The sequence below is a fragment of the Ailuropoda melanoleuca genome, chromosome 7 (assembly GCF_002007445.2).
Source record: "Ailuropoda melanoleuca isolate Jingjing chromosome 7, ASM200744v2, whole genome shotgun sequence".
Classification (NCBI taxonomy): domain Eukaryota; kingdom Metazoa; phylum Chordata; class Mammalia; order Carnivora; family Ursidae; genus Ailuropoda; species Ailuropoda melanoleuca.
This window is the reverse complement of record NC_048224.1, coordinates 67032815-67046165: the sequence shown is the minus strand read 5'-3', so window position 1 is coordinate 67046165 and position 13351 is coordinate 67032815. Positions and strand designations below refer to the sequence as shown.

The following is a 13351-nucleotide window of genomic DNA, read 5'->3' as shown; positions in this document are numbered from 1 at the left end:
ATGGTGACTAGTATAACAAAATAAAAATTATTAAAAAAACAGATCTGGCAGACTTATACATAGGTAAATAGCTTTATTAAAATTCATCACACTGTACTTTTAAGATCCATGCATTTTATCACACGCAAAATGAACCTCAATAACAAGAAACCAAACCAAACTTATAAACACAATATAAACTGTACAAAAAGAAAGTTTGCATAACAAAGGGCTAGACTCCCAAATAGATAAATTGTTTCCAGGAATCAGCAAGACCAAACATCCAAGCTATAGAAAAATAGGCAAAGTGTAAACAGACAGTTCACAGAAAAGGAAATACTAAAGATTCTTAAACATATGAAAATATTCTCAACTTTACTCATAGTAAGAAATGAAAATGCTAAGTACACAGGAAGGAAGATATTTTTTATCTATTATCGTTGGCCACCCTTGGTTGGTGAAAATATGGAAAAGGAAAGAATTATGGTAGTTAATTTGGCAATATGTAACAGAAATACAATTGCATATGGCCTTTGACTCAGTAATTCCATTTCTGGGAATGTACCATCCCATCTCATTCCCCAAATACTCACATATGTCCCAATATCAGGGATTGCAGCAGTATTTGGAACAGCCAACATTTAGGAACAATCATACCTGTGTGGTACGTTCACACACTACAGTACTCTCAAGCTGTGAAAAGGAGTCAGGAAACTCTCTATCGTACTGAGGTGCAAATGATTCCAGGATGTATTAACAGAAAAAATTAAATGTTGAGCCCTTTGCACAATATGCAACCTTTAGCGCGAAAAGACAGGGATAATAATATATGAGCACTTTTTCTTATAACGCACCTCTGCAAAATTAGCTAAGAAACCACTGCAAGTGATTACTGGTAAGGAACAGAGGTGAGGAACCAAGAAGATGGGAAAAGGAAGTAGAATGTTTATTCTCTACCTTTACATGTTTTCTCTTTAAATTTTTACCCATGTAAATGTTTTATCTGTGACAAATTTAACAGAGACAGAGAGAAAAGGGAGAGAGAGAAAGAGAGGGAGAACAAAGGAGGAAATGCAAATGAGTAAATGGATTCTGGAAAGCCCAGAGCCAGATGCTCTTCAGCTCCTGGATATACAAGCAAAAGTAAAATCCTAATTGAGTCTTTCAACCACTTTGGAAAATTTCAACCTTCTTTTTATGATTAACTTCTAAAAATTCTGTTTCAGAACATTATCAATGGGTCACCTTCATTCTACAGAGGCCTTCAGAGGGGGCAGTCAGTAGTCATTTATTCCCAAGGCCACGCCCGTCGTGTAATAACCTTTGAGCCACACCACCCCAAGAGCTGCTCCTTCAGGCAGTCCTTAGAAACCTTCCTCTGAGCCACAAAAGGGAAGCTGGCTGTAGAGAAGGCCCCCTTCCCACAGGAGGGCATGGTATAGGGGTATAGCTGTGGTTGTTGAAAGCAGCTGCAATTATCACACCAGCTGTGAGCCCCTCAGACTTCTGGAAATACCAGGATACATGGTAAAACCCAAAACTGCAAAAGGCTCCTATGGCCTGGTGATATCTTAGAATTGAGAAAACAGAGCAGGTTAGGCTGCATGGGTTTTTGTTTGTTTGGTTTGGTTTTTTTACTCTATTTTTCAGGCTTATAGAGAAAAAAAATAAGAAGAAGAAACCATGGACTTCCCTAATTATGATGCTATGTTTACCCACAATGACCCCACACTTTGAAATTTAGAAAGTATTGAACTTGGGGCTTCCAGTATGTTCCCACAATAAGCCTTGGGTTCTAGAGAAGGTATCTTTCGTGCCTAGAGCTGACCTTTCCTGATACATATTGTTCAGAGTCTTGAACCAGGAAGTTGAGACAAAGATTTTTAAAATACACACCATAAAATATCTAAGGTGCTCTGGGAGTCCAGAGGACTGACAGGACATGCATTGTTCCATTCAGACTACTGGGGAGGGACAGTTAGGAGAGTTGTATATAAGAAATGTTCGTTAGCAAAACCCCTATTTTAGAAGAAGCACCTTGCTGAGTGTCTGGATAATATCAATTTTATTTTAAGTATATGAACACTTTCTAAAATATGAGGTAGACTTTTTTCTTTTACCTTGCAACTTTTCTTCCTCCCCAATAAATTTCTCTGAAATCTGTTGCAATGAACTAAAGTGAGGCTATGATTGATTTATTCACAGGGTGCAGGCAAAAAAAAATCAAAACGTCCCTAGCCAGCCCACCGCACAAGACTGTCTTCTGGGATGAATCTTTTGATCAAAGCATCCCACGTAAGTAACGTGCTATAAAGTACGCCACAAGCTGAGACTCCACCTACTGACATGAAGAATGTCAGTGTTAGGTGCTTCTTGAGATTAGGCCAAGTGAGCTGAGCCAGACATAAAAAGACAAGTGCTGTATGATTCCACTGATATGAGGCACTTAGAGTAGTCATATTCATAGCAACAGAAAGGAGAATGGGGGTTTCCAGGGGCCGGGGTGGTGGTGGTGGTGGTGGGAGAGAATGGGGACTCAGTGTTTAATGGGTATGGAGTTTCAGTTTGGGGAGATGGAAAGAGGTCTGCGGATGGATGCTGGTGATGGTTCCACAGCACTATGAATGTACTTAATGCCCCTGAATTGTGCACTCAAACACCATTAAGATGGTAAATTTTATGTTACATGTATTTTACCACAATTTTTTTTAAAAGGAAACTACCTGTGGTGTTATATATTTTTTAAAAAGGTAAGGTAGTTCTCATAGGGCAGGAAGGCTCAACTGATTCATCAATTTAATGTTCTTGGCCTAAAGCAAGTGCAGTTTGAAAGAATGCAACTCCTGGTCAACCATTCCTGAATGATAACATCCTTAAATCTAACATCCTCACATTTTCAAGATCCTCTTACAAGCTCCCAACATGACATTTAAAATGCAAAAGTGGTATTTGGCTCCTAATAATTGTTACCCTTAGAAAACTTATGTATCCTTTTGGGGGGTATGATGTTAGCATAGCCCACGTTGGACATGAATACCTTTAAAAGTTATTTCATTTTCCTGTCCTTTAATAAGAAATGCATCTGAGAAGTGCCTAGATGAAAGATTTAGGTCCTATGTGACTCATGTCTGATAATGTGAAGGCTGAATACTATCCTGAGAAAGGAAACGAGTCAAACATAAAGGTACTGTAAACAAGGGAATGTGGGGTATTTGCGGGGAATGAGCGCTAATGGTCCCTCTTTTCTGACCAAGGTGTTCACTGAAAGTGGTAGGATTTTAAAATTCTAGATTATTTTATTGTCTTTTTTTCATATCTCTGAGATTAATGTGTGTCTGGATTGATCACTATTTCTCTTTTGCACACACATACACTGTTACTTCTTCCTGTCCTGTGCCCAGCACTTTGCTTTTCCCCCTCTCCCTAGATATGTTTAAGCAGCAGCAGCTGAAAGGTAACCAGAGGTAAAAAATGAACCAGGACAAGAAAACGTAAAGTACAGCAGATGTCTTAAGGATTTGGGTCAACATCTCTCCCATCCTCTTTCCCAAATGACTACCTTGATTTCTACATCCCAGAGGAAAACGGGCCAAAAATGAACTTCCAGGTGCTCTCTCCACCACCTCACCTGCCAACTACTCCCACCCACACACTCTGCTTTCCTGCTTGTTTCCACCGACTGGCTCTTATGCCAGTGCATGGTCACTGACTCCATTTGCTCTTGCGCACCCAAGAACCTCATTCCTGTCATTCTTTCCTTTATCTCCTACGTCACCACTTTTTCACTCTCCTCTACTAGATCATTCTCACCAACACACAAAAGGTTGTCTTAAAAAGTAAAACTTTCTCTGGACCACTCATTACCCATTAGAGCATGCTTCATTTCATTGAACTCCTTTGCAGCAACAGTTCTTGGTCAAATGGTCTGTATCTATTTTCTCCAAATCCCCTTCTCCCATTCTCCCTTAAAGTCACTCCATCAAGCTTTCGCTCCTACCACTTAACCGACATTTCTCCAGTCAAGGCCACCAGTGATGTCCAAAACTGAGCCCCTGGTCTCCTCTTCCACCAAGCCTGCTCCATCTGCAGCCTTCACTTGAAGACAACTGCCTGCTTCCAATTGCTCAGGCCAAAATCCTTGTAGTCCTTCTAATTCCTCTAATGTATTAGATGGCTCTGCCATCACATTGTATTCAAAGCCTGACTGCTTCTCACTTACTCCCCTGTCGGCACCCTGGTCTGGACCACCATCACCTATCTGCATTACTGCAACAATCTCTTAACAAGTCTCCTGCTTCTACCCTTGACTCTTGTACAGCAGCCAAAGTGATGCATTTAAAATCATGTCAGCACAAGCACATCAATTTTCTGCTCAAAATCCTGCAATGGCTATCTATCACATTCAATATAAAAGCCTTACGATGGCCAAAAAAGACTTACTTGATCTGGACCCTGTTACTTTCCTGGTGTCATCTAATCTTCTTCCTCCCTTTCACTCCAACCTCTGTGCTCTTCTTATAATATATCAGGAATGCTCCTGCCCCAGGGCCTTTGCACTAGCTGACACTTCAGCCTAGATAGCAAATCTCTCATATATCTGTGTTGCTCACTCTCTCACTTCCTTCAAGTCTTTGCCGAAATATTACCTTCTCAATGAAATCTACCTTGACCACTCTATTGCTACACAACCCCACCCCTGATTTCAATTTTTTTTCTTTTGTTCATAGCTCTTCAGTACACTCTTGGGTACTATATGATTAACTCTTTGTTATGTGCTTATTATCTTCATGTGCTTACATATGCATCTTTATTGCTAGAATGTAAGCTCTGTAAGAACAAGGATTTTTGCTTCACTAATTTTACATAGTAGATACTCAGTATGAATCTTACTGAATGAACCAATTGGCTAATGAAGAGTCCAAGCAGAGCATATATACTAACAAATAGCCATTTCTTCTTCCATCTGTCCAATATCAACTGTAAATACAGACAAAATGGAACCCATATACTGTGGGTCTTGGCACATACTGTGATCTTGGCCACTGTTAAACACATACTGTGATCTTGGCCACTGTTAAACACTTGGCCTTTACTGCACTGAATATGTGGAGCCACCATGTGGAGACAGTTATTAAATACTTGTTGAATGACAAGTTTACTGAATGAATCCTCATTTTGCAGGGAAGGAAATGATGATTCAGCAAATTTAGTCACTTGCCTTAGATTATATAACTAGAAATGGGTGGAAGACAGACTGGAACTTCAGTCTATCTCATTCCAAAGTGCCACATTGTTCAGCTCCATGGGAATTCAGCTGACACATGGGAATCAGATGGGCAACTGTATCCCAGCTCTGCCTCTTGACTTGCTATGACTGTAAGCATGTTACTTACCATCTGAGCTGCACTATCTCTACCTTTTTGGTACTTCATGCTATTGTGGTCATCATAGGTAATATGGGGTGTTAAAGGACATGTGTATCTGGATTCAAATAGAGGGATAGTGCTTTATGCAGGAATCACATGGTCTTAAAACCACTACCAAAAGTTTCATAATATGAGTATATGAATGACTTTAAAATATCATCGAATATATATGAGAAATAGAAAAGTATATTTCAGCTACTTTGTATAGGAAGAAATTATTTCATGACTCACTTTTTAAAAACGTTAAAATAGAGAATACTATGGGGGGGTTAGAAATCACGTAGGATTACAGGAGATTCTAAGGTGGTTCTCTATGACATTATCTTTTGTTGCTGAAGTGAAGTTCCTTAGCCAGTCTTTTGGGTCCTGTATGTTTTTCTGTGGTTCACCACAACATTAATTTGATTTGTAAAGTGCTCTGAACTCCTCAAATACGAAATAGACAGAGAGATTCTCTGTTAATTGCAATTAACAACTCTTTCTTGAGCCAGAAAATTCTGACTTTAAGATTTTATCAGACTCCTAAATTCATAATGAAGTGAATTAAATGAGACAATTATGCCAAAATAATGAGAAATGACATGGTTGATTCTGAAATCTGCTAAACACTTTACCAAATTGAAGAAAAAAAATGACTTGAAAATTCCTTCATCCTTCATCTCTACTTCCGTCCCGCCCCCCACCCTCCCCTGTCTCTGTCTCCCATCCTCCCAGATTCTGGCTGTAGCTGAGCATTTAGGAAGCAGGTGCACTGGGAAGTTCAGGAGTTGGGTCCATGGACAGCTTTCCCCAGACCCTCATCATTACTTTGTGACTGTCAGGACTTCCTGAAAGATGAATGAAAGTGGGAAAGGCTAAGAGCTGGAAGCTTCCTCTGAGCTCCCCATTTGGATGCAAATGGCAACTAAAGTTTCATCAGGCAGAAGCTGGTGACCTGATGGTGTATCTTTGTCAGGCTGAGGGGTGTAGGCTGGATAGTGGAGGGTCATGGACCCAGTTGTCTGTCTTAGGTCTCACTCCTCCCTGAGAACACTGTGGATAGGAAAACCAGCCCAGATTTCCAAAAGATGCCATTTATCTCTGAGTAGCAGCAGATACTCGTTTTCTGAGGCCAGATGTTTATATAATTTGGGGGACTTAATTTTTTGGAAAATTAGGTTTAAATGCAAATATTTAGAATGAGTTAAAAAAATCACAACAAATCATTAGTATACAAAAGAAAATTCTAAAACATTACCCACCCTTGAATGGGGGTAATGTGGCTGACACTTCATCAGCTCACGAAAGATTCTCTCCGTGTACATGTCTTGTAAGAACTAAGGAGAAATATTTTTTCAGGCTATATCTGAAATATTCTTTTCAGACCCACCTGTTCCCTGGGGGTTAAGGCAAGAATTAAAAACAGGAAAAAAAGGTTTTATATCTCCATTTGAGTGGGGAAGAGACCATTTAAAACACTAACACATCTTCCATTTGAAAAGAAGGTGAGGGGGTAAATAAAAAGGGTGGGGATATGTTTTATTTGTTCATTTTTATGGCCCTCCTCCTTTATGATTAGAACATTTAATATAAAAATGAAGGAACAGCTGTTTTTTCCACCTTTGGTTGTTTGCATGTCTGACATGAAGTGGGCCCACTCTCCAAAAGAGAAGGCCTCTGAATGCTCAGAAATCCTGCCTCTGGGTTTTCCTGCCACACCTCCAGGCCCTGTCCCACAGTATTACGTTCTTCATAGCCACTCAGAGCATCCATGGATACACATGGGACACACTTGGGTCCTTCTAAAAAAATGCCAAAGTTTCACCTTGAGATTGTGATCAAGTTCCTCTGAGTGGGAAGGAAAGAGAAGAAGGACATTCCCAGGGGTTGGAAGCTATTGATACCAGTATCCACCCACAGGTTGTGGTTCAATTGGCCTCAACAGTGGTTCTCCATGCCTTGTATTCAGGCCAGCAGCAGGCGCATCCGCTTGGAAGTTGTTAGAAATGTCAGTTCTTGAGCCCCTATGGCAGACTTACTAAACCAGAAATTCTGGAGGTGGGGCCAGTGGTGGCCAAATGAATTCTGGTGCATACTGAAGTGTGAGAACCATTGGTCCAGTGTCGGTGCCGGATCCTGGGATTTTACCAGCTTTCAGGTGATGCTAGAGAAGTCTGGAACCACTTGTCTTTCCTTCCACACAGAAGCACTGCAGTTAATCCAATAATTCAGTACATACCACATGGATAGAAATTACTTTTCTTCTTTCAGTTGTGGCCCCAGAAATGGGTATGTTTAAAGGGCTCCCCTAAGTGGTTTTTTAATACAGCCAAACCTGCACGCTGCTCTCCATTACCATTCTCTCGTGATACCTCACCACTTTCCCTGCCTCTGTCACTGGCCTGGTTGATATGGCCAGTGCATCTCAGTTGGGGAGGAGCCTTGCTTTCTGTCAGCAGAATGCTCCCTGTACATTAGTGCTCCTAACAGATTCCCCTGTGCTTTACTCTTTCAGATGGGTACGCATTTTCTCAAGTAGAATCAGCTGTGATTACTCAGGAAGAACTAGTCCGTTCTTACAACACCTCTAAAAGCAAAACCAAGAAGATATTAAGTATGCACTCTTCTGACTCCAGCTAGGAGTGAGGTTTGGACCACGACATCCTGTGTTCTCATGTCCTTTGCCGAGACTGCAGAACATGCCAACACCCTCGAACACTCATTTCTCGTGGCTCCGGGCAGTTTGTAATTTATGTATCATTTGAGTCACAATCCTTGGATATGAATAACAGGGGAGGCTTATTTTCTTTTTCTTAATTTGTCTTCAATGTTTTTACCTAACCTATTTACTTTTCTGTTGTTTTGAAATAATTTATCTGTTCAGTCCGAAGTATAAAATTAAAAGCATTTTGTTTCACCAAAATTTAAGCTTCGGTACAAGTTGTTTTGGGAGAAAAGGTGAAGTTCATGATGCATAACAAGCCTATTTAGTTGAAAAGGAGTCACAGAGAAATTTTATATTTTGAAAACTCACAGATTAAGGCAGGCATATAAAGGCAGCATATAAAATATTTTTTCTAAGTAGGATAACCTGTCACTTTGAATCATATCTTATTTGTGTGAAATTTGCACAGTATTCTTGATTTTTTAATGAATTCACATAATAGGTATAATATACTATAATCTCAGGTTTCAAAACCAGTGTGCAAAAATCAAAATATCTCATTTTCTGTACATCAATTTAACCTCCATTCTGATTCCCTCATGCATTAGGACTTAGTGAAATTCAGCCACAATCATTCCTGGGACTGTGCTTCAGGCTTGCACTAACTTCCCATGGTTTCACACAGTGCACAGTTCCTCTGTCATCTTCCCACACAGGTCACCACTAAAACAAATGGTTTATTTTGGTCACTTTATGAGGCTTCTGTATCAGATATGGGAAACTGGAACCTCTGGGGAGGTTGGAAGTCCCCATGCCTGTTAATGATTCTGGATCACTAATTCTGATGTGTGGGAGGGTTTTTCCCCATACATCCAAAGAATTCTCAGACACCAGCTGCGTGTCCTACAATTCAACTCAATTCTGGCACTATCTACCTGGAGATAGCATCAGATCCCACAGGCTAAGGACTCATTCTCACAGGAATGCCCCATCCCCACATACACACTTCAGATGCCAATCCTAGGTCCAGATTGTCACCTGTGCTTCTGACCAACTGATTATAAGTCAAAGGTTCCCATGATGCCGTCCTTGGATTTGATTAATTAGCTCAAGCAGCTCACAGAGCTCAGGAAACCCATTTACCCATTAAATTACTATTTATTACAAAGGATATTAAAGAATACGAGTCAACAGTCAGATGAAGAGATACATAGGGCAAGGTCCCAAACAAAGCAGCTTCTGTCCCAGTGGAGTTTGGGTCCAGCATGGTAACACATGGAAACATTCTGGTTCACCAACACAGAAGCTTTCTAAAACCCTTCCTTTTGGTGTTTATGGAGGCTTCATTACATAGGCATGATTGATGAAATCATTGGCCATTGGTGATTGATTCAACTCCACTCCTTCACCCTCCCCAGAAAGGAGTGGGTGGGACTCAAAGTTCTAACCCTCTATTTATTGGTGGTTCCCCTGGTAACCAGGTCCCATCCTAAGTTTTTTTACCAAAAGTTACCTCATTAACATAAACCCAGTTGTGTTCGAAAGGGACTTAATAGGAATGAAAAGATAGCATTTCACCTTTATGTGTCTGATGCATTTTCAGGAACTGAAGACAAGAGACCAAATATTATGACAAAAGATGTTCTCATTGCTCTTATCACCCAGGGAATTCCAAGGGTTTTTGTTGCTCTGAGCCAGAAACCATGGAGAAAAGCCAAATATATATGAGAAATATTTTGGTCATTCAGATGACCATCTTGACCAATTATATATTTCTTATAGATCACAATATTGCACCTGTGGTCTAATATTGCCAGCAAAGCCATTCCTTTCTTGGAGCATATCATCATCCCAGTGAACACTAAGGGAATGAGGAGATAGTTTCCAAATTCCCCAAGTCTAAAGTCCCTTTTCTCATACCCATTCTTAGTGAGTTTTTAAAAGCAAAACCCAAGAATTCTTGAAGGTAGAACCCTCTATTTTCTGTCCTTCTATCCAAATTACTCCTCTGAGGAAATAACCCCAAAAGCCTGAAAACTGTTTGAATAAGGTGACAAGAAAAACATGAAGAAAAACCCAATTAAGATACAAATGTAATGATATGAAGGGGCACATGCACCCCAATGTTTATAGCAGCAGTGTCCACAATAGCCAAACTATGGAAAGAGTCGAGATGTCCATCGACAGATGAATGGATAAAGAAGGTATGGTATAAATGGAATATTACTCAGCCATCAGAAAGGATGACTACTTATCATTTACATAGATGTGGATGGAACTGGAGGGTATTATGCTGACCAAAATAAGTCAACTAGAGAAAGACAATTATCATATGGTTTCACTAATAGGTGGAATATACATAGTGCAAAGGATCATAGGGGAAGTGAGGGAAAACTGAATGGGAAGTCATCAGAGAAGGAGACAAACCACGAGAGACTCTCAACTATAGGACACAAACTGAGGTTTGCTGGAGGGAAGGTGGGTGTGGGGGATAGGGTAATTGGGTGGTGAGCATTAAGGAGGGCATGTGATGTGACAAGCACTGGGTGTTATATGCAGCTGATGAATTATTGAACACCACATCTGAAACTAATGATGTACCATATGTTGGCTAATTGAATTTAAATAATTTAAGAAAAGAATGAAAGGCTAAAAAAATTTCAAAAATGTATCTATGAATGGAAAAACAAATTATGGTATGTTCACATAATGGAATATTATCTGACCATAACAAGTAATTAAATACTGATACATGCACAACATGGATGAACCTTAAAAACTATGCTAAGTAAAAAAAAAAAGCCAGTCATTAAAGGCCACATATAATATGATTCCATTGGGGACGTTCATAAGCAAAACTATAGATATATAAAGGAGATTAGTAGTTGCTTAGGGTTGGTGGGAAGATGAAGGGGAAAGGGTTAGTATCTAAAGGGTACAGGGCTTCTTTTTGAGGTGATGAGCATGTTCTAAAATTGCACTAATAGTTGCACTTATTTGTGACTATATTAAAAAAACTATTGAGTCATATACTTTATATGAATGAATTGGTGATTTAAATCTCAATAAAGCTATCTTCAAAAATTATCCAGGTGAATTCTACTTCTAATCATAATGTACTAGACTTGCCCTCCTGCTTAGAACTATTAGAACACTGGAAAAATATATGAAAAAAATTTTTCTGACATTGGACAAAGGGCAGCATAGGAATATAATCCCCAAGAGAGAAGAGTTAAAGGAAGCCATACTATTTCCCAGGCTTTCCTCCTAGAGGCACTTTCCAGGCCATGGTGCAGAAAGGTAGTACCCAAGCTAAGTACAGTATTCTCAGTGAACTGGGGAGACTAAGCTAAAAGTTTGGGGAGGCTGAGGCAGCTGTTAGTTGCTGGGTATAGTACTAATGAGAAAGGAGCTGTACATAGAAGGTTCTAGACATTTATTTAGGTATATTCTAGAGTAAATAGCTAGATGCCAACCTACACATATGTGGAATGAAGATGAAGTTGGGCAAAGACAACTACCAGAGACATGTAAGCTGGACCATTCTCATAACTTCCACAGGATACAATATTTAACCAAATAGGGTAAAAGGGTTTGATGAATACTTGAGATATTCCATAGAGACCCCAAAAGAGCCATATGTTAATAGTAAGGGTAAGCTAGCATTACAGCAAGAACTACTCTAGACTCATAATCTTATTTTAACAGAGCTTATTTTAGCAAAGCTTGAAAAGAAGCATCCAAAGCATCAAGGGGAAGCATAGGTAATTTAGCTGCCTATAAGAAAAAACAAGCCCTCTAACAGAAGAAAACAAGTCCAGATACATCAGTGTAATAATAACAACATCCAACATGTAGTAAAAACACTCAAATAGATATTCAAAGCAGGAAATCTTAATCCATAAGCAAAATAAAAGTCAATGGAATGACCCAGAACTGACAGAGATGATGGAATTAATAGACAAGAACTTTAAGAACTTTATTATTTTTTAAAGATTTTATTTATTTATTTGACAGAGATAGAGACAGCCAGAGAGAGAGGGAACACAAGCAGGGGGAGTGGGAGAGGAAGAAGCAGGCTCATAGTGGAGGAGCCTGATGTGGGGCTCTATCCCACAATGCCGGGATCACACCCTGAGTTGAAGGCAGACGCTTAATGACTGCACCACCCAGGTGCCCTAGAACTTTAAGAACTTTAAAGCAATATTAAAAATATGTTTAATGACTTAAAGACAACATGAACACAATGAGGAAAAAAATGAAAACCATAAACAAAGAAACAGATGAAGCTTCCAGAGCTACAAAAACTATACTAAATGAAAATTTTATTGAATAAGTTTAGCATATTAGACACTGCAGAATAAAAAAAATAAAAACTTGAACATAGCAGTAGAAACAATCCAAACTGAAACACAAAGAAAAAGGCTGAACAAAAACTGAAAAGAGCATCAATTCCCTGTGAGACATCAAGCAGTTTTTTTTAATTTTTATGTTAGTCACCATATAATACATCCCTAGTTTTTGAAATAAAGTTCCATGATTCATTACTTGCGTATAACACCTAGTGCAAGCAGTTTTATATGCGTTCTTTAGAGTTACAGATAGAGAATGTAATAGAAAAAAAAATCACTGAAGAAACAAAGGCAGAACATTTTCCAAGCATGATCTGAGAAGCATAGCCAACCCACGGCAGGCTAACAACACACACACACACACACACACACACACACACACACACACACACACCATAATCAATTTGCTGAAAATCAAGGGTCAGGACAAAAATCTTAAAATTAGACAGAAGGTAAACACACACACACACACATACACATTCACACACACATATTCACACGCACACACACATACTATAAAGAAAAAGCAAATTGAAAGTGACCACTGACTTCTCAGAAAAGCCAAAAGAAATTTGCTGAAAGAAGAAAAAATATTGTCAACCTGAATTCTTTAGCTAATGAAAACATCCTCAAAGATGAAAGGGGAAGATAAGGCATTTTTCAGACAAAAATTATGACAGTTTACCATTAACAATCTTGAGCTAAAAGAAGATATTTAAAGGAAGTTGTTTAGGCAGAAAGAACATGATAAAGGATGGAAAATCTGATCTACAAAACTTCAAAAATGGTAAGTCTTGGAGAAATATAAAAGAATTTTATTTTCTAATTAAAATGTGTGTCTATGTAATGCAAAATTAGTAACAAAGTATTGCAGGGTTTATAATATATGTCAAATAAAATATATGTCCACAATAGCACAAAGGAAAGGAAGGAGGAAAGTATAATACAGT

The 13351-nt window shown here is 39.0% G+C and overlaps 1 protein-coding gene across 1 annotated transcript in view; it reads left to right on the top strand.

The window, feature by feature from the left end:
* The window catches only part of LOC105239758 (phospholipid-transporting ATPase IB-like), a 195528-nt gene extending 187263 nt beyond the window's left edge, over positions 1-8265 (top strand). Inside the window, 2 exon segments of the mRNA XM_034663776.1 lie at positions 2185-2274; positions 7900-8265. Coding sequence (XP_034519667.1) covers positions 2185-2251 — 67 coding nt within the window. The 3' untranslated portion in view covers positions 2252-2274; positions 7900-8265.
* The last annotated feature ends 5086 nt before the right edge of the window (positions 8266-13351 follow it).